Source organism: Cyprinus carpio, chromosome B23, assembly GCF_018340385.1.
Source record: "Cyprinus carpio isolate SPL01 chromosome B23, ASM1834038v1, whole genome shotgun sequence".
Lineage (NCBI taxonomy): Eukaryota > Metazoa > Chordata > Actinopteri > Cypriniformes > Cyprinidae > Cyprinus > Cyprinus carpio.
In genome coordinates this window covers 21,621,846-21,645,019 of record NC_056619.1, presented here as the reverse complement: position 1 = coordinate 21,645,019, position 23,174 = coordinate 21,621,846, and the positions used below count along the sequence as shown (strand labels likewise).

General features: G+C 35.7%; 1 protein-coding gene across 3 annotated transcripts in view; it reads right to left on the bottom strand.

Annotated features, from left to right (window-relative positions):
- Positions 1–23,174, bottom strand: part of dlgap4a (discs, large (Drosophila) homolog-associated protein 4a) — a 131,269-nt gene that overhangs the window by 12,486 nt on the left and 95,609 nt on the right. The window contains exons 3-7 of one of the 3 annotated variants that reach the window (XM_042750658.1): positions 17,254–17,618; positions 15,201–16,064; positions 13,812–14,056; positions 9,013–9,169; positions 6,659–6,878 (exon numbers count right to left, since the gene is read on the bottom strand). In XM_042750658.1, the coding sequence (XP_042606592.1) occupies positions 6,659–6,878; positions 9,013–9,169; positions 13,812–14,056; positions 15,201–16,064; positions 17,254–17,547 (1,780 nt within the window). In that variant the 5' untranslated portion in view covers positions 17,548–17,618. Of the gene's footprint in view, positions 1–2,118; positions 2,380–6,658; positions 6,879–9,012; positions 9,170–13,811; positions 14,057–15,200; positions 16,065–17,253; positions 17,619–23,174 lie in introns of those variants that run through there. The other 2 variants (XM_042750659.1, XM_042750660.1) reach the window with 2 other exon arrangements.

Below are 23,174 nucleotides of genomic sequence, written 5' to 3'. Positions count from 1 at the left end.
ATGTAGTGGCAATTTAATTAAACACTTTTATACTGAGAACAAATCTCAAAGCAGCACAGAATTAATCACATAATCACATCTCGGCCTCCCTCGAGAACTTCAACAGTTGTGAATAAAACAGGAGTTTGCTCTTAGCAAAGAATGTCTGGTACTGAGGGTGATATGAGTTTATGACACAGTTAGGGCTCAGATCCAGATTAACGTCATTAGAGCCAGTCGCTCTGCCCCGGGGCCCCGGCCAAACCTCACATGGCCTTTCTGTGAACACACAGAGGACAAGCACCAAATTACGACCAGACCGAGGCACCGTGGCTTCTGTGAAACACAAAAGAAGAAACTCTGACATATCTTTATGCAACTCTCATTCATATGAAAAGCCATCGTATGACTTCAGAAGACACGAAACATACAGTCAGTACGGACTAGTTTTATGATGCTTTTTTGGAGCTTAACAGGCATTTTATTGCCTAGATGATATTTGAATGCTTCGTTTTATTATAAAAACCTCTGTAGTTTTAAAACATATAATGCAATGCAACACAATGGAAGCTCCTAAAAGCCTGATGCACTTTGTGTCATGCATAAGACCTTAAATTACTTTGTGCTGCAATGGAAAAATAACAGCATACAGGTTTGGGTCAGTAAATGATTTAAAGCATGTTGGAAATCAAAAACTAAGTTCGCCACAAACACTTTAACCCTATAAAGCTACTGTATCATATTTGAAACATGAATTTCTATGGCCACTTATGACAAAACTTCGCTGAATTTTTTCCTGATTATGCATGCATCATTTTTAAGAAAGATTATGTACAAACGCGAGTATCCTATTTGACCATCAGGCATTTGAGGAATGGTTATTCGTTAATTTCTCCGTCATCATTGTATTGCATTGCATAATATGTCTTTACCATAAAACTAAGCATTTAAATATCATCTTACTAAGACACTATTGGGAGATAGGCTTTAGTGTATATGCATTTAATGTAAGTATCTGCTATACTGTTATAAAGATCTCATTGGTTGGCATTACAAGGTATCAGAATTTCATCTTTTTGCCATATAAATATGAGCATCAGCACCAAATTGTATATTTTTGTCCAGCTTGGGCATCTAATTAAAACAGAGCTAGAAATCAGACAGAGCTGTTTTTTCATTATATCATACTATATGAGTCATAATAGCATGGTGTATCAAATAGGATGCTCAACAAAAAACTCATGCACAAACTTTTACTGAAAATGAAAATTGATTTACTATAAATTTAGAACATTATTTGAGTTAAAAAAAAGAGACATGACTTTGAGTGTCCTGGGTGATGTCGCAACTAAATTATAAATCTGCCCTTGGTCCATACAAGCCATAAATGCAAAGACGTGTAACAGACTACACTACACAGACAGGGCCCGTCCTTTCCATCACATTCAGACTAGTAATCCTTATTAGGACGTGTTTTAGATTAAGTGCACATCAAGTGTTTACCAAGAAGAGAAACAGTCTAGTGAAAGTAGGACAAACTAGTTTGTATGGCTGAAAATATGCGTTGCCTAATCAAACTTTTCCATCATTTATCCCATGCAATCTCATGATTGAGGATAGCAACTTATGTTTGGATTTAGATCATTTACATATTCAGAATAATCCAGGTCAGCAGGAACAATGCATGCTCTCTTCAAATGTTTCATTATCTCTCCCTGACTTTGCAATGCAAACAATAGCATTGGACCTGATTCAAAACCGGCCTTTGTGTGACCGGATTCAGAGCTCACACGTGCAGTGCTGATCCGGACGCATGCAATGCTCTGAAACAGTACTTTGCAGGAAAACTGCACGCGTGAAATGCAAGCTGTCACGTTCAGGTGGGCAATGCTGTCATGCTTTGCCTGTCTAGACAGATGCATCAACATAAACACACCTCCAGAAGCCACAGCAACATGCTAACGTGAGCTAGCCTGCTAATGAAATCAAAACATCACTAAATCTGATTAACGGAAACGCATTCCCGATGCTAAATCTCGCTAATCATCAGATGTGTTATTCGTGACTTCCTCTGACCCCGAGCACGTGCCAAAACCAGTCGCGCGAGCCGATGCTCGTTCGTTACAAAAATCCACACACCTTTGCCACTTCCTCTGCGCGTGAAGCGATCAGCGTCGACGGCGCTCTTCCATCCCGTCACGTAAAACAAAAAAGACACGGTTGAAAGATCCACCGAAAGGGTGTTTTTCTGTTCCGTGCTGCTTCCGAACCCACCCGCTACAAAATCTTTCCGTTCAACGGACCCCACCATCCACGTCTCGAGGAGTCGAGAAAAAAGAACCGATCCGGTAATCCGCTTTCAGGACGCGGGATTGGAGAGAGACGTGCTCGAGGCGTTCACTAGCTGCGCTCTCATTGGTCGGTGGGCGGGGCGTACGAGCTTGACGCCGACAAATCAGAATCGCCGTTTGAGCGTCACACAGAATCCCCGCTTGCGCGCGCGTTCTCTCTTCAAGATGTTTAATCTTTTCCTTTGAATGTCATGCGTTTGGTTTAATTTTATACCCCTGTCTACTAATTTATTTGTTTTGTCATTATTATATATTTTATGTAATTTTCTTCTTCCTCTTCTTTTTTTGTTTTTTTGTATTGATACTTTTTTATTTTGTATCTTTTTTATTGGTTGATGTAATGTTAAGAGTGCAGGGAAAAATTGCAGGAAAACTTTTTTTTTTACTTGTAACATTAGTTTTTATTATACATAGCCTATTCAAGGCTACCGGAGCCTCATTCAATTAATATGTGTGTGTGCTGTGTATATTTATTATGCATATATAATTACACACAGCATTTATTTTGAAAATATTTACATGTATATATTATGATTCATATAATTTATATAATATATTAATATATTTAATATATAAATATAACAGTTTTCTGAAATATATGCATGCATGTGTGTGTATTTAATATGCATAATAAATATACAGAGCACACTACACACATATATTGGCCGTTTCTTATTATTTCTTATTTTTGAATATTAAGAGTTATAAATTTGACCATTTTTCTTAGTTAAGCGTAAATTGTTGTAATATGCTTCTGTTGAGTGAACTGAAATAAACCAGGACGTATGCACCCTGCAAATGTGATTTTATTCAGTAAAATTACTAAATGTTACTAAAACGACTTATTATTGAATGCTGTTTAATATACTGCTTACTAGTTGTAAAAGTGAAGTGAAACCGTATGCATTATTCTTCCATAAACAGTATTTTGCTAAATTATGGTCACATGATCTCACTACATGTTTATAATTTAGCAAAATATCAAATTTTGTGTAAAAAGGTCTGACACTCTGATCAAATGAAAGGGATTGATGCCGATATTGCTTCTGAGTGATTCATCACGGCAGGACTAGAAGGTCAAGTCAAGCGCATTGCATTCTGGGATGCAGTTTTTCATTTAATAAGCTGCTTATTTTATCAAATATATTTGTATGCATATCCTGGAAAAAAAAAAAAAAAAACACAATCGGAACTGCTGTGCACAGTAAGTATAGTATAAGAGTAAGAATTTATGCTATGCCAAATATAGTCATGGAACAGGCAAAAAATAGCACAGGGTTTTTTTTTTTTTCAGAAATGGTAAACAGATGGCCAAGATTTGTTTATTCTTGACAGCTTGCTACCTAAACTAAATAGCATTAGCCACATTCCTCTCCAAAAATAGACTAGGTTTCATTATTTGCTCTTCTGAGCGTACAACAGTGCTTTGTACTTACACAAGTGTCCAGCCCTATCAAAACGTTTCAAGATCATCAAGAAGTTATGGGAATGTTGTCAGACTGAATCGATCTGGACTATGTTCACCTTCAGATTATAAGACCTTCCAAAATGCAGTAAAATGCAATACAAATTAAGTAGATCAACTGCAAAATCAGAACGGTCCACTGGCTGCTGGTTTAGTAAGCGTTGTGCCAAACTAATCCGCTCGATGTCGGTTAATTCCTCTGAAAACCAGTTAAGATGAGGTTTAATTTGCAGTGGAGGTTTTGGTCATGATGGGCCGAGAAACATCAGCCGTTAAGCTGAAGGACTCATCTCCGCAGGACACCACCAGCACTAATGTAGGTCGGAAGATTTTGTGTGTGAGAGTGAGAGAGTGTGACACACTTGGCCATTTGAGACGTTATAAACGTTATGACTGCAGTAGTCTAATGGATCTTGTGTGGAAGCTTGTTTCTGCCATGGGGAAAAGTTTACATCAGTTCTGACTTTTCTCTCAATTGCAAGTTTACGTCTCGCAGAGTGCTGAGTTTATGTCTCACAACTGCGAGTTATAAACTCATAATTGTGACTTGACTTTTTTCCTCAGAAATGCCAGGTATAAACCCACAATTGTGAGTTTGCATCAGTTTTATTTTTCTATTATTTACATCTTGCAATTCTATTTTTTCTCACATTTTTTTTCATCGTATTCTGATTTTACATTTCGCTATTCTCGTTTGTTTCTCACAATTCAGATGTTTTTCTGTATTCTGAGTTTACCTCCCACTATTCTAATTTTTTTCAGACTTTACATCATGCAATTATTTTTTTTTGTCAAATTCCGAGTTTACATCTCAATTCTGATTTTTTTTTTCTTCAGATTTATGATTCTACATCTCGCATTTCTGACAATTGTTTCTTCAGATTTCTGAGTTTACATCTTGCTATTATTTTTTTTTCTCAGAATTTCTGAGTTTACATCTTGCTATTCAGACGCTATCCAGATGTATGATGTTTACAATTTACCATTTTTTTTTATTTATTATTATTATTATTTTTTTTTATTTTTTTTTGCAATTTGCTATTCTGAGTTTGTATCTCACAATTTAGACTTTCCTTCTCAGATTTGCAAATTCATATCTCACATTTGTGAGTTCATATCTTGCAGTTCTGAATTGCAAGAAAAAAAGTCAGAACTATGAGATGAACAGTCGTAATTATCTTTATTTTTGGTTCTGTTGAGGAAACAAGCTTCCGTGATCTTGACCACATGAACTAAGTGAAAAAGGACCAAATCCTTCCAAAAGCCTATGTTTGTCTCCAAAATGGATTAAAGTAGTCCATACGGCTCATGTGCTTCTACGTAAGCCTTCTGAGATGAAACTGGTGAGTAAATGATGAGATGATTCATTTTTCAGGTGAACTATCCCTTTAAGAGGACCATTATGAGATAGTTGACGTGGACTAGTGGCTGTTTTTACCCTCACACCATGATTCCAGCTCATCTGTCTGGACTTGCCCACATGCCGACCTCTCAAAGCAAAAGAGATCCGACTTCACACTAAAGTCTTAAGAGAAAGAAAAACAAGGGTGTTTGATTGCACCAGCATCACCTTTGGAGGCAATAAAATGAAATCATGATCAGTGAAAAGTCCACGAGACCTGTGCTTATCAGGATGTAATTATGTTGCATATCGTGGACTTTGTCTACTTTATCAACACTTTCGTTTTTGAATATGCAAATTCAGCACTATCCCTGTGATACAGGACAGACAGGTCCAGTTGTTTTTCAGTGGTCGGCATCATTACTTTAAAGTGTTCAGTGATTATACAGTAATCTTTCTTTCAGTTTCTCATGTAATAAAATATTTCACTGTAAATGCACAGTCATAAACCACAAATGACAATATACAGTACCATCTCAAAGTCTGGGGTCAGTATGATTTTTAATGTTTTTCACAGAAGTCTCTTCTGTTCACCAAAGCTGCAATTATTTAATTACAAATACAATAAAAAAATGTGAAATATCATTACAAATTTAAATAACTGTTGTCTATGTGAACATATTGTAAAATGTAATTTATTTCTGTGATCAAAGCTGAATTTTCAGCATCATTACTCCAGTCTTCAGTGTCACATGATCCTTCAGAAATCATTCTAATATTCTGATTTGCTGCTCAAGAAATATTTCTGATTATTATCAATGTTGAAAACAGATGTGCTGCCCAATATTTTTGTGGAAACTGATACATTTATTTTTCTTAGGATTCTTTGATGAATAGAAATTCCAAAAGAAGAGCATTTGTTCGAAATATAAATCATTTGTAACATTATAAATGTTCTTACTATCACTTTCGATTTTGTGCAGCCTTGCTGAAAAAAAAGTACTAATTTCTCTCTCTCAAAAAAAAAAAAAAAATATTACAATGACCTTAAACTTTTGAATGGTACTGTATAAGTGAAGAAAAAACTATTTTATGATCAATGCTGTAAATGCAAGCTTATATTTCACCCCCACCCCAAAAAATAAATAAAATACATTTTACTAAAAAAAAGACATTTATGATTTATGATGTTTTAAAAAAATAAGACATGTAATTTTAATAGTAAAATACTTAAATATCATGATATTATTTATTTTGTCTGGCTTTTATTTAATGCTGGTGTAAATTATTCATAATACAGTATGTATATTTACTTAAAATCCAATGAGAATCTCCATTGACAATAATGAAAATTACAAAAGTAAAATGTCTTAATGAGAATTTTAAGAAGAAAAGTGCATCGCTGTCATGAAAATAACGGTCATGAAACTTTCTTTACACAAAATGTAATCAGTCTTTTCTTTTGATTTTGATGTGGTTTTTATGGTATACTCTATGAATGTGTGCTTGTTGAGGACTCACCGGTGGTGCTGCTGTAGCTGCTGATGGATGAGGTTATAGGTGGCGTCTCGTCGGAGTCCGCGGAGCCCGTATCGTCGTCTTGAGAGCAGCCGGCCTGGATGGCGCGCAGGTAACTGTGGCTCCGGGAGCGGAAGCAGGTGGGTGTGGGCAGATCCAAGGCCTCCAGCGCCTGAGAGTCCAGCTGACTGTACGCCGCGCCGCTCCGGTAGCCCTGCTCCACCTGAAAGGACATGTGCAGGTTGAAACGTCCCACACGAGGCCGGCAGGGCAGATGGCCGTGGCCCACCCACAAGCGCGCCTCACATGGGGCGAGATGCTGCCGGGGCTTTAGGGTGGACTGACGCATCGTCGTGCGGACATGAAGAGGAAACGGCAGGTTTGCTTGAGTGCTTTCCATTCAGTCTAATGTGACAAATGTGGCTTAAAATGAGAAAAATCCATAAATGTATTCCTTTCACAGTTGTACTGATCCTCGTCTGTGGAGGATGAGTTTGTTTTATAAATTGGTGTAAAAATGCTTTTAATTTTTTTGTTCACCAAAAAACAAACTAAAGAAAAAAAGAAAAGAAAAAGAAGAAAGAAAGCTCCCTTACAATTGGGAAAATTGTTAAATGAAAAAAAAAATTATAATAATAATAAATAATATTGTTTGTATTGTTTTGTATCGGTCTAGCAAACAATGTAATTAAACCTATTTCTAATATAATATAATATAAAATTATATAAAAAGAAAATGTATTTTTCTTAAAGAAAAGTTTATTCTGTTTCAGGTCTAATAATATGTTTAGGACCATGACATTACTGTTTGTCATTTTTTACATAACAAAATACTGTATCGTGGAAAAAATAAAAAATACTTGTCATTTAGACCTTATTTCACCACAAAGCCTCATTCAAAAAACTTCCCTACAGCTGGGAAAATTGCAGAAAAATATTAATTGAAACAATATTCAAATATTTATAATATAAAATAATATGAAAAAAAAAATCTGTTTTAAGTCTAATAATATGTTTTGAACTGCTTAAGATATTTAAAAATAAATAATGTATTGTGGATAAAAACTAAAGATATATTATTTAAATAGTAAAATATTTAAGATATTTTTTAAAATGTATTTTTTGTCGGGCTTTTAATTTATGCTGCTGTACATTAATTTATGTTTCTATGAAACAGTGTTTTTTATTTAGAATCTAATGAGAATCCCTGCTGAAACTTGCAAAAGTAAAATTTTTATGTCTGCATTAAGAAAATAATGACTCAATGCAAAAAAAAAAAAGCCTTCAATAAAAAAGCCTTGTTTTTAATATCTATGCAAGTCATTTTAAAAAGTATTTTTCTTTTGCTTAAATATAATTTAACTTTTATTTTGTTCCAAATTCATCAGACAGAATGCAGAAAACGCCTTAGAGAGTCAACTTCAAAACGATTCAGTTGAATCTTTAGGTCTCTCCAAACTAACCTGCAAACAAAACACAATCACGGTTCACACTCTCTAAAGAGTAAAGAGAGAGTTTGTGTTTGTTCGTCCAGCAGGAGACACTTCTCACAGAGACACAATAGAAAAGGAGGGTTATGTGAGTTTGTCAAGGGTAAACCCAAAAATTAAAAGCACACCAAACTGCACCTTTAGAGCTCACTGATTAGAAATCACAAGCCAATTCCCAGGAAAAATACTTATAAGTGCTGCAAATTAGCTGCTGTCCTCATTTTTCCTGACTTCTTTCCCTCTGATCCCAGCATCCAACAGCATCTCAGAAACAACTTCTGAATCATCCATCAGTCTTTACAGCACATTATCCCATTCAGCAAAACAGATCAATGCTCTTTCCTCTTAAGAAAAGGGTTCGGAGCCTCGTCTCGCTTCAGGAGTCTAGATGTCTCCATCAGTAGAGCGAACGTTTGAGAATCTCGTCCTGAAAACATGCCCTCCCACTGATTTCCCACCCTCCACGTCTCCTTAAACTAACTTAAGGATGTCTTACAGCATTTTAATCTGGAACACGCTGTTCCTGAGGTCAAGTGAACAGCAAAACCTCTCTGACACATTTCAGCGTTTGCTCTGTGCTGCAGAGTGCACACATTTACAAGAGGTTTAACATCTGTAGAAGAACATGTGAGCGGCGCTGACAGAGCAAAACTCTCTGCTAGGATGCTTTGCTGCTGTGGTTTCTAGAGTGTTGCTGTGTGGTTGCTGGAATGTTCTGGAGTTGCTATGTGGTCACTAGGCTGTTCTAGGGGGTTGCTATGGTCTTGCTTTATGGTTGCTGGGGTGTTTTGGGCTTTGCTATGGTGATGCTAGAATGTTCTGGAGTTGCTATGTGCTCACTAGGGTGTTCTGGGGGTTGTTCGTTACCTGGCCCATGGTGGAGCCTCGTCCCAGTGTGGAGCAGCGCTGACCGAATCCCCCATCAGCGTCCCAGTGCTGCAGACCCGCCTCATCCACTCCCATCAGACAGTCCAGGTTATCCAGGCTGCGATTGGTGGAGACCTCGCATAGAGACGGCATACAGCTGAGAGAAACAAACACGATTTTATGAATGATGTGCTCACTAGGGTGTTCTGGGGGTTGCTATGGTGTTGCGATGTGGACACCAGGGTGTTCTGGGGGTTGCTATGGTGTTTTGTGGGTGTTTCTAGTGTGTTGTGTGGTTGCCTAGGGTGATGCTATGCTGGTTGTGGATACTAGGGTGTTCTAGGGATGCCTAGGGTGATGCTATGCTGGTGCTATGGTGTTGTTTGGGGTTTTGTAGGGTGTTTGTTTTTGGGTGCGACCTATGGTGTTGCTATGTGGACACCAGGGTGATACTAGGGGTGTATGGTATGCGATGTGTAGGGTGTGTTATGGCTGTTGCTATGGTGGTCGGACACAATGTTGCTGCTATGGGGGGTTGCTATTTGTAGAGATGTTGACACGTGGTGTTGGTGGTGGGGTTTCTAGGGTGTTGCAGTGTGGTTGCTAGGGTGTTCTGGAGTTGCTATGTGGTCACTAGGTTGTTCTTGGGGTTGCTATGGTGTTGCTATGTGGACACCAGGGGATGCTGGGGGTTTTGATATGTGGTGTTGCGATGTGGTTGCCATGTGGTTCTGGGGGTTGCTATGGTGTTGCGATGTGGACACCAGGGTGTTCTGGGGGTTGCTATGGTGTTGCTATGTGGACACCAGGGTGTTCTGGGGGTTGCTATGGTGTTGCTATGTGGACACTAGGGTGTTCTGGGGGTTGCTATGGTGTTGCTATGTGGACACTAGGGTGTTCTGGGGGTTGCTATGGTGTTGCTATGTAGATACTAGGGTGTTCTGGGGGTTGCTATAGTGTTGCGATGTGGACACCAGGGTGTTCTGGGGGTTGCTATGGTGTTGCTATGTAGATACTAGGGTGTTCTAGGTATGGCTAGGGTGATGCTACGCTGTTGCTATATGGTTGCTACAGTGTTGCTATGTGGCTAGGGTGATGCTACACTGTTGCTACTGCACTAGGCTGATGTTTTGTTTTTTGGATGTTTTGGTGTTTTGTTGCTATGTTTTTGTATGTGTTTTTATGTTGCTATGTGGTCGCTACAATGTTGCTGCTAGGTGGTTTCTAGAGTGTTGCCATGTGGTTGCTGGTGTGTTGTTGTGTTGTTGTTTTGTGGTCACTAGTGTTTTCTGGGGGTTGCTATTTGGATTTTATGTTTTTTTAGTTGGTTGTTCTTGGGGTTGCTATGGTGTTGCTATGTGGATACTAGGCTGTGATTGGTGTTGGTTTGTGTGTGGTAGGTTGTTTTTTGTTGGGGTTTCTGTGGTGTTGTTAAGCTGAGAGAAATAAACACAAACACAAGAGAATGAGTGCAGGAAATCCAGGGTGTTCCACTTCACATTTGATTTTATTTTCAGTAGACACAAGTTCTGGGAGTTTGCCAGGTGCAGCACAGAGGAACAGTTCTAGGTACTAGGGTGACCAAATTAAAAATGGTTAAGGTCAGTGAGGATTTAGTCAGGATGGTGGTGGACGTGTTCGTCATGCGTCGGGATGTTTTGCAGTGAAGTTTAGCACTGGACAGAGTGAGAGTGCATCTGAGTGGTCACGTGATCAGACGAAGGTGGGGCTAAACAGAAGGGTGGACCAGAGTGTTGCCATGTCCAAACTGCTTCTGGCAGTTGAAGGTCACTAGGGTGTTCGGGGGTTGACGTGGATACTAGGGTGTTCTAGGTGTGGTTATTTTGTTTTTATGTTTTTGTTTTTTGGTGTTGCCATGTGGTGTGTGATGCTATGCTGTTGCTATGTGGTTTCTATGATCTGACTGCCATGTGTTGCATACTAGGGTGTTCCTAATGTCTAATTAGATCATAAATTATGTGTTCGTTCAATCCAAACTCTCCTAACCTAATCTTTGCTCCTTGTTCCTAACATCTCACTGACAAAAATGTTGTTCCAGGACCAACAAGGATATATAAAAATATGAAACAACTTAATACATTTTTAGTTTACTTTAATGCTTATTTTGCTACATGTTGCCAGTGGTTTGCTGAGTGGCCCCGGCTGCTAATTGTCACTAGGTTTGGAAATGAATACTAGCATACTAGGGTGTTCACTATGTAGTGTATGCTATTACTGTTTGTTTATTTTTGTGTATGAATATTAGTGTTTTTTTAGTGTATTTTATGCATTTTGTTGTTTTTTTAAAGATTGTTATGAATTATGTACACATTACACATTCCCACTCCCCTCTCTTGTCTATGCTAAAGTGGATACTTGCTGTACTGTGGAGCCAGAACATACAGCTGAGCTATATAAACACAAACTCAAGACAATAGTGAGCAATATTAGCATATTCCCCCCAGACAATATTTTGGCATAATTTTTGATTGTGTAAAACCAGCAAGCATTGCCAGTGAGCATCAGAGTGTTTTAATTAAGGCTGTGTATCATTTTATTTTAATATTAAAATAAATTGGAAATCTCTTGAAGGTCATGAAGGATTTTTTACCAAGGAACCTGGTGGACGTGCTGCCATCTGCTGGTTATCATGAATGTGCAGTGAAGATGCCACTCAATGAGTGAGAGTGCATCTGAGTGATCACTTTATTAAGATGAGATCAGGTGGGGGCTATGCACTCACGTGTGGGTGGTGAAGTGATGTGGCGAATGTGGGGGTGAACAATAAACTGTGCAGGTGCGGCACTGAGGTGTCTGAGTGGTCACGTGATCAGTGAAGCTTTGTAACAGTCAAATAATGTGTTTGTGTAAAAAGATTCATTCTGACTCAACTGCATTACAGTTAAATGAAACATAAAAATAAAGCCATAAAACACTATTATTTCCTGTTGCCTGAAGTAAAACAAAAATGTAATTAAATATATAATTAATATTTAAATATATGATATAAACATTTTATTTTTTTTTTTTTTAATATATATATGAATATGATGTTGTTTAATGAATTTTTAGTTTATTTTATTGATTTTTTTAAATAATTAAGATTATTTCTAAGTGTGAATGCTGTATGGTTTTTTTTTGGAGTGTATCCATATTACTGTTTTTTTTAAAGAATGTTATGCAATATGTACACAGTACATTCCCACTCCCCTCCCCATCCAACTGCAACAACATTTTCACATTTATGACAGACTTCTGACCACAGTTTCATGTCATCTAAAGTTTATTGCTACTGTAGCCAACATACATTTATAGCTATATTACCAACATACTCATGAGACAATATGAGCAATATTAGCATATTCCTCAGACAATATTTTGGCAATTTTGATTGTGTAAAACCAACAACATTACAGCAGCATCAGAGTGTTTTAATTAGGCTGTGTATCATTTTATTTTAATATTAAAAATGAATTGGAAATCTCTTCCCACATGAAGCTTTTACCAATCAACCTGTCAACGTGCTGCCATCTGCTGGTTATCATGAATGTGCTGCTGGTGATATTGATTGTGAGCTGTTGAGTTTAGGTTATTTGCTTTTGATTTTATAGTTGTTTTTTAAGTTGTGTTATTTGTATTGAATTTTATGTGATTTGTATAAAATTGAATCTAATGAATTTAATGTCATGTGAAGCTTTGTAAAAGTTCATAATGTAGTGTGTAAAAAGGTTATTCTTTCAGGGTTATTACAGTTAACTGAAACTAAAACTAAAGCCATAAAACACATTTCTGTTGCCTGAAGTAAAATAAACATTAATTAAAATATATAATTAATTAATTAAAATTTTTTAAAAAATAAATAAAAATTTATATAATATTTACTAAAATTTAATTGAAAAGAGATATTAACTAAATTATAATGATGAAGTGATAGTATAAATAAAAATTATGTCAGTGATACTAAATAATAATTATTATTTTTTGTTTAATAAAATTAAAAAAAATTTTATAATTTTGTATAAAATAAAAATGAAAAACAATTTGAAAATATAAAAACTATAATAGTATCTCAGTGACACTAAAATAACATTTAGTTTACTAAATTTAATTTAGTTTACTAAAAATAAAACCATACAACTGTGTTACTCTAAGTAAAATAAATGTTAACTGAAATAAAATAAAGAAATAGAAAATAATAATAATTACAACTGTGTTACTCTAAGTAAATTTAATTTTAACAGAAATATAAAAATAAAATATAATATTTTGATAATAATATCAGTATGATGTTGTTTTAATAAAAATAAAAAATTATGGATATATAATTTGTTGAATTTTTAATTTATATTTTGTTGAAAATTTCAGTAAAATGAGAAAGAAAAAAAATAAAAATTATTTGAAAATATTAATATTATGATTGTTGTTTATTATTAATGGTGCTAAAAAAAACAACAACAATGATAAACATACAAATAAACACTAATTGAAACTGATATGTGTGTATATCGTGTATATATATGTGTGCAGTGTGTGAAACAAAGTGTCACTAAAACTTTTGTGTGTGTGTGTGTAAAAGTGTGTGTAATACAAAATAAAATGTAGTGTCAAAATATGGAGTGTAATAGTGTGTGTGTCTAATAATAATATCAAGTATCTCAATAACATTAAAGTATCTCGATAGTAAAATAAGACTGGTCTGTATGTTGTGGTTGAAATGTTTATCTGTGTAGTGTGTGTGTGTAGTGTGTTTGCAGTGTGTGGAGTGTGTGTGCACTGTGTGTGTAGCGTGTAGGACTCACTTGCGTGGTGGTAGCAGCGATGGCTGCTGTTCGCTGAGCGAGTGCTGTGTGGCCTTCAGGTAACTCTGGCGTCTGGCGGCAGATTTGGGCGAGGGTTTGGGTGAAGGAGGTCCGTCCGAGTCGTCGCTGTCCTCCATGTCTCCCATGGCTTTAACATAACTGCCGCTGCGCATCCGTCTGCACGGGATCTCTCCTGCACCGCCGCCTCCCTTACCCAGCGTCCCGCTCCAGTCACCCGCAGGCACCTGCCAGAACACTTACACTTACTACCCACAATGCATCTGGGTCAAAGGATGTCAAATAAAACTTCTGAAATGTACTTTAAAGGGGTCCTATTATTCTTTTTTACAAAATCTTGATTTTGTTTTGGGGGTGTACTAGAACAGGCTCTCAGAAAAACATTATTTTCCACATATTTTACATTATTACAACACCTCTCTCCCAGTCTGGCATGAACGGCTGGAATAGTTCCTGCATCAAATGGAGGCCCGCTTCTGAAATACGAAATGTGCTGTTGTACGAAATGCATGTGAGTTCTCTGTGTTAGTGTTGGATAATATATTTTTTGAAAATCTCATTTTAAAATTCAACTGATAAAATGCCATTTAAAATGACAATGAAATGTTATTCAAATATTTTTTGATATAAATATTTTTATAATAATACATGTATATACTATGTGTGTGTGTGTGTGTGTGTGTATACATTTTTTTCTTACAAATATAATTGTATGCATATATGTGTGTGTTGGTGTGTTAGTTTTATGTGCTTATGAAAAACCATAAAAATGTTTAAAATACTGTTGTTGAAATTGTTTAGATATTAATAATGTATTTTTACAAATATTTGGATTTATTACTATAATTGTTATTGCATTTATAATAATAATAATTATTATTATTATTATACACATACTTGAGTAAAAATTGTATACATATTAATTATATATTTTTAACAAATTATTATTATTAATAATAATATTAATATCACTGTGTATATAAAACAAAATAAATTTGCTTACAAATATTTTGTTTAAAAATATATTGTATTGCATTTATTGTTTCTATTTATTTTCTTATTTATTGTTTAAAATTATATTTGATTAATGTGAAACAATGTGTACTGTTCAAATATTAATAACAATTATGCTTTTTTCTAAATATATATATATATATATATATAAATATATATATTAAAAAACAAACCAAAATAATCAATAAATAATAAAAAAGTGATATAAAGTGGTTATTTGGCATTATAATCAATGTTATTGCCTATTATGAATTCTTTTATGCCTTATTCTTGTAGAGTTTGTCACAATCTCAAGAAATCTCTTCTCTGTCTCTGTCCCACATTGACTGTTTTTCTGCCAGGTCAGCGTGTCTGTACCTGGAGGAAGTTGCAGGTCATCTCCTGGCCGTGGCAGGACTTGGACTTGAGCAGGGTGCGGTTGACGGTGGCGGATCCCTTCTGCAGCACCTGTCGGGCCTGACAGAGGGTCAGCGTGGACCACGAGCCCCTCTTGACCAGCGTGTGTTCCCCTGTCTGTCCCGTGGAGGGTTGCAGGCTGACGGTGGGCTTGAGGTCTCCGCTGCTCTTGGAAGATTTGAGCGTATGCGCAGCGATGGTGTTGTAGCCCTGCGGATGCGGTCTGGGAGCCGCCTGACTGTCTGATACGGCCCTGCCCAGGGTCATCATGCTGAGAGGGTTTCGATACGCCACTGCTAGCGGCCCGGCGGCGGGTTGAGCCGGTGCCTCGTCCTCCAAACCGTCATCTGAGCTCCAGAAGCCTGAGAGATTGGGCCGTGGACGGCGTTTGGTGCCTTCGGTCTTGGCGCGGTCTTTGCTTTTGCTGCGGTGGGCAACTTTAGCCGCATCTCCCGCTGGGCCCGCGGTGATGCTCCCTTTGACCGCTGACACCTCCAGGGACTGGGTCTTGGCGAAGAGCTTCTGGACGGACTGCACCAGGTTGCGGATGCGGCTGGGACTCTCGCTGCGCTGCTTAGAGCCGCGGCTGCGCCGGTGGAACTGTAGCGTGCTGAAGCCGTCGCGCTGCAGCGGTAGGTGGCGCTCCAGCTGGTCCAGCAGGTTGGCCGGGAGCCGGTTCATCTTGGCGGCGGCCGCGGATGAGATGGTGGCTGTGCCGCTGCTAATCATGGCGGGAGCACCCAGTCCCAGACCCAAACCCATGCCCATGGACATGGAGGACGTGAGCGTGCCGGAGTGACTGCCGGTCTGAGCCACACAAGCCTGCTGAGACACAACACACCATCATAAAATTACTAAGAAAAATATACAAATTTACTAAAACATGTGTGAGTTAAATATGAGTTTAAAATTGCACATTTGTTAACTGTATTACATATATCACATGCACACTATTAGAGCTGTTTAACATATTTGTATTGTATTATTAATTATTAAACAATGTTCTATTTATTAGAATTATTTGCACTTATTATTTATTTATTATCATACAACTAACTGTATATCACCTGCACAATATTATCAATGTTATTTCTGTTATTGCAGTTATTTAGGTATTTGTATGATACATGCTAATTATTGTAATTGGTTAAAATCTAAATTATAACACATATTTGTATTCATCATTAATTATAATAAATTATTATTATTATTTCACTTTTATTTATTATATCATATTTAAATATTTAAAATAAAAAAAATGTATGACTGACGATTTTATCACCAGAGATTGTCAACTGGCTGTATTTTTTAATTAATTAAACAATTAATTTATTATGTAAAATCTAAATAAGTTCAATAATAATAATAAATTCAAATATTTGTATTTGAACTACTTGTAATATTGTGCATATGATATATTCATGCAAATTTCAACATGTACCTTTTCAAATACAAAACATCAGAATGCAAATTGTGATGGATAGATGAATGATTGCATGAATCAAAACACTTATGATGAGTACTCCATGCTTTTTTCTATTTCTATTAAATACATATTGTTTATAATGTATGTTATATTTTATATATACACTATTGTTTAGTTTAGCTGAGTCTGTACTTTTTTTTGTAAAAGAGGAAAAAAAATTATTCAGCAAGGATGCATTAAATTGATCGAAAGTGACAGTAATCACATTTATAATCTTACAAAAGATTTCTTTTTCAAATAATCAACTTTCTATTTATCAAATAATCTTGAAAGATAAAATCCACAAAAATTTTCAACACTGATCAAAACCAGAAATGTTTCTTGAGCAGCAAATCAGCATATTAGAATGATTTCTGAAGATCATGTGACACTGAAGACTGGAGTAATGATGCTGAAAATACAGCTTTGACCACAGAAATAAATTACATTTTAATATATATTCACAGAGGAAACAGCTACTTTAAATTGTAGTAATATTTCCAGATATTACTGTATTTGAATGAAATAATTGCAGTGTGGTGTCAGCACCTGTGTGTAGTCGCTCTGCTCCGGCTGGTTGGTGTAGTGGAGGCGAGGGAAGGTGCTGCTGGTGGTCAGCTGGTTGTTGAGGGGCAGCAGGTAGTCCGACTGCAGCGTCGTCGGGGTGGAAACAGGAAAATGATGGAGGTGAGGATCTAGAGTGGCGTAGTGGTTGACAGTGGAGCTCATGAGGAAGGTGGCATGGGGGTCTGGGGCCAAGGGACACAGGGGCTCCTGGGGGCCCGCTGTTGGGTCGCAGGTCTCTGATAGATGGCGGCTACGGTTGGCCCCTAAGCCTTTCATGGTTGCTGCGCAGGGTCGGCTCTAGAACATGATCCCAGATGAAAAGCGACGACGGCCCTGGAGGGCGACCCCTACAGGACAGACACACAAACACACAGTCAGTCTCGGTTCAAAGCTGCTGAACGGAAGCACACACTGATTTTCATGTTTTCAAGTCTTTGAAATTAACTGAAATAAAATACATTTAAAGAAACACTAAAATGACTAAAACTAAAATGGAAATACAAATAAAGCTAAATAAAATATTTACTTTTTTAATTGAAAGAACATTAATATAACTAGTAGATGAAAAAACAATTAACACAATTACACTAAAACTTAATTAACTTGAAGATTTAAAAAAAATAGTCTTGCCAACTAACTGAAGTAAAATATGAGATACTAAACTTGCTAAAACAAAAACTTAAATAAAATAAACTTAAATAAAATTGTTACATTGTTAATTGAAATAAAATTGAATAGATCTAGTAGATAAAAAAGATTTACATTACACATTAAACTTACAAACTGAAATAAAATTAAATAAATACTTAAAATACTAAAACAAAAATAAATGAGCTAAACAAAAATATTCAAAAATATATAAACTGTCAAAAGCACAACAAAATGACTAAAGCTTAAACTAAAATTAAACTGAAAAATGAAAATATAAAATCAAAAAAGCGAATTCAAAATATTAATAAATACCGTAATAGACATAAATAATATTACAATAACACTGGATACAACTGGTGCTTTTCACGAAGAACTATAATCACTGGATTTGCCAGGGATAAAATCTTTATTTATTCATATAATTTTTATATTTCAATATTTATATGCAAATTCACAAAAAAATTGCACTACTTTTGTAAATTTTTTGTCAGCACAAAAAAACCTGTGTATCACTAACCATTCACTAAACAACCCAGTTTAACCAGGAAAGCTGCAGCAACAATTAGGTACTACTTCCTTTCTCAGAAATGTAAAGCATTATAGGCTTATTTACAAAATTCAGTAATATCAACATGAAAGGAAACCAAAATTCTCTATAAAACATCCTGTAAGTTTCAGAACTCAAAACTTTGATGTTACTGTAAAAACAGCTTATATTGAAGGCAGTCTGCTGAAATCACAGTTTGTGGAATGTTCTACTCTATGATGTAATAGTGTGGATAAGCACCGCCTCCGCAGAAATAGATCAACGCCTGCTTCTACATCGCTGCCTGTTTAGCCCCGCCCACTGATCCTATATCACTGCCTGTTTAGCCCCGCCCACCAATTCTACATCACTGCCTGTTAAGCCCGGCCCACCGATTTTACATCACTGCCTGTTTAGCCCCGCCCACAGATTCTACATCACTGCCTGTTTAGCCACGTCTACCGATTCTACATCACTGCCTGTTTAGCACCGCCCACAGATTCTACATCACTGCCTGTTTAGCACCGCCCACAGATTCTACATCACTGCCTGTTAAGCACTGCCCACAGATTCTACATCACTGCCTGTTTAGCCACGTCCACCGATTCTACATCACTGCCTGTTTAGCCCCGCCCACATATTCAACATCACTGCCTGTTTAGCCCCGCCCACCGATTCAACATCACTGCCTGTTTAGCTCCGCCCACCGATTTGCGCATGTAGCGTTTGAGAGAAAGGCAAACGCGCAGAAACCAAACGATAATGATGACTCTGAGGACAACAAGACGCTGTGCAGTGCCAAGTTGTGAAAAAAACAGTCTTTGCATTGCCTTCCTTCTGATTCCAACGCTAGGAAAGAGTGGATGAACAACTTTATTTTTAATGAAGTTCCAGACCGTGTCAGTAAGAACATGGTTCTTGGCTCACTTCATTTCACCATGGATTTGTTTACAAACAAGTCACAATTCGACACTGGATTTTAAAAAGATTGAAACTAAAAGACGATGCTTTGCCGACTATATTGGGTCCGACAGTAAAGTCACAACACACAAGTGTGACTGACTGTTTTCATCATATGATTACTATTGCTTTGTCTGTTAAACAGATCATTTGGCCATTCACACAGCAAATATGTTCCAAAACAGTGGACCAATCAGACGAACCCGGAGGTGGGGCAAGCGTTTGTTTACAATAGCAAGTTGGCATGGCAACTTATTTGGTGGCAACATGCCAGAGGAGGCATTCAGCGCTTTTTTAAAAAAAAAAAAAAACATGACTCTACTGTTTTTAGACGCAAAGATGAGTTCTGTGTGAATGACCCCTTAATAGCCCATCTAAAGGTATTTTCAATCTCAAGTAGCCTAAATACATCATGACTTAAGAATTTTTAGATTTCGGGTTTTTGCAACAGAAAACAAGACAAAAACACTGAGGCAGACCTTTTTTTTTTTTTAATAAAATACTAAGTGCTACAGTAAATAAAACTAAATGAACTAACATTAATAAATAATACATTTTAAAGTAAAAACAGAAAATAATATAAAATATAAAATATTATTTATTTATAATTTTTCTTGATACATGTCAAAATCTGGTGAAACGAATCATTTAGGGCCTCAAGAATATTTTATATTAGGCCTCATTATTTATTTATTTTTAGTAGACTCAAACTGATAACATACATTGATGTTAGATAAAAGCATTAAAGACACAAAAAGTGGATTTAGAAGTCAATGTATATATAATTATTTCAAGTTATTTAACATAAATCCATTACTTTTTACAATATTTAACATTTTAAGATATTTCTTACTTAACTGTATTAAATTATCACCTACAAGACAAACAAGACAAAAACACTGAGGCAGACCTTTTTTTTTTTTTTTTTTTTTTTTTTGCAGTGTATTTCTTCATTATTTCAAATATCACAGTCAATCTGTCGCGGTTTCTATAGACTACATGCAAATTCTTCCCAATCAAACCCCCTCATGCTCACATTCAGTCAGGTTTGCGGCACAATATTCTACACGCGCCCCTGAGGCTCATGAAACCCGCGTCTTCATCATCTGTGAGTCGCTCTTCCCATCGACAATCATCTGGAGCTGAATATGAGTCACACACTCATCGAGAGCCGAATCACCCGAGACATCGACTCAAACGTCTCCGTCGATGGCAGGCAGCGCCATTCACAAAACCTCACAAAGAGCTCTATTGGCATGCTAAACATAGCTGTTTTCATCTGTCATTACGGCACGATGAGTCACAGCGCCGTCAAAGAGCCTGAGCAGCTCGTTAGCATTCACCCGAGGCCATGACAAACACCTCACACGAGTTCACGAGGAGGAAACGCGTTCACTCGACAGTAGTTTTGGGTGCATTTGAAAGCCACCAACTGGGATCCTGAAGAAAACAGAATTTTCCTGGCGGAAATTAAAAGAAATCATACGCGGCGCGACGTGTTTGGTGTGTGTAATAATGTGAAACTCTGGTGAGGAAAAGCCACTCTAGCGACCTTCAGCGTGCCGTTTGTTTAAAGGTTGGAATAAAAATTTTGTTGCCATTTACTCACCCTTGTGCCATATGGGGTTTAAAAGACGATTCATATTCAGTATAATTATAGATTGCACTGACACTAGCAATTTGAGCAAAATTTGAACCGAATTAAGCTGAATAATGACACTTTTGTCTTTTTAAGAGTGGCTTTACAGCTGAAATGAGGCCTAATTTTGCTTCATAATTGATTAATTCGACAACATTAATACTGATACTGACTACCATATAATTAGGGTAAAAATATTTTTCGTTAATTGAAATAAAAAAAGTCAAATTAAACGTAACTAGTGGGCTACATAAAAAATATAAACTTAAAAAAAAAAAGACAAGAAAATTAGAAATGTGGTTTTGGCAACTAACTGAAATAAAATAAGTTTAAGAAATACTAAAATTAAACTGAAATAAAATAAAAAAAATAACTAGATGAAAATGCCAAGGCAACATTTATCATTTTCATTTAAGGTTGAGGTACTCAAATAAGTAAAACTAATTAAACTAAAGTGAATAAATAAAAAAATAATAAACACTATGTAAATATAAAAAAAGAAAAAACAAAACTACTAAAACTAAATAACTAAAATTTAAGTGAAAACAGAACATATAAATATAAAAAATAAAATACTAAGTGCTACAGTAAATAAAACTAAATGAACTAACATTAATAAATAATACATTTTAAAGTAAAAACAGAAAATAATATATAATATTATATATTATTTATTTATAATTTTTCTTGATACATGTCAAAATCTGGTGAAACTAATCATTTAGGGGCTCAAGAATATTTTATATTAGGCCTCATTATTTATTTATTTTTAGTAGACTCAAACTGATTACATACATCAATGTTAGATAAAAGCATTAAAGACACAAAAAGTGGATTTAGAAGTCAATGTATATATAATTATTTCAAGTTATTTAACATAAATCCATTACTTTTTACAATATTTAACATTTTAAGATATTTCTTACTTAACTGTATTAAATTATCAGCTAAATTATAATCTAAATATTTATTATTTATAACTAGATTGTTAATTCTTTAATTATTAATAATTTAATTAATTAATAATTAAGAATATATCATTATTAATTACACTGCGCTCCAAATTATTATGCAAGCGATATATCAATAGGATTTCGATAGAATAAAGAGTCAGATTTTTGTTTGTGTGGTTTTTCACATCTTTTTAGATAACTGGTATCAGTCTCAGACAGGTTTGGTCAATAGTTGGCCAGGTCTTCTTAGGTAAATGGAAACCTTACTTAAAGAGGTTGTTCCACATTATTAAGCAAGTCACAGTTCTCGTGAAATATGGTGATGAAGAAAGATCTTTCTGAAGATGAAAAGTATGAAACAATGCAATGTCTTGCAAAAGGCATCAAAACAAACAATATTTCACGAAAAGCTAATAGAAATTATTGAACTGTCAAAAGATTTGTGAGTGACTTAGAGCACAGAAGATCTTGGTCAGATGAAGATTTATTAAGGAAAGTTTCTGTCAAACAAATGAACTGTGTTGTAATGGCAGGAGTAAAAAAGCCACTGCTGAGCAGCAGACAGTGTTTGAAGCTACTGAAGCCTCAAGATCCTCTCCATGCAGACTGACAGTTGTGTGTAAAGCTGCGTTTCAGTCACTGCTAACCAAACCTCACTAAGAGAAACCTGCACAGTGGCTAATTCAAAATAATAAAAACTATATAGACATTTGTTTAAAAAAGAAAAACTGATAAAAAATAACACAGTCAACAAAATTACAAAATCTTTAAAATTAAAATTAAAATGAAATGAAAATAAAATTAAAATTAAAATATAAAAGTAAATAAAAAAATAGAGAAATTTCAAAAAGCCCAACAACTAGCCAAATAAAAAATGACAAAAACACACAACAAAATTTCTAAAACTTTACCTAAAATTATAATTAAAAACAGAAAATATAAAAGTAAAACAAATTCTAAATATTAATAAAAAAATTACAACAAATAAACAAAATTGATAAAAACTAATGAAAAATAATAAATGATGATATTATTAATAAATATTTATTAATAATAATATAATAAAAAAAGACAGTCAGTCTTTTTTGTTAAAGTGATAATATTATACTTTTTTAGAGTAGTCATATATCCTCCCCCTCCAGCCCATCAAGCCACGCCCCTCCACCTCTGCCCC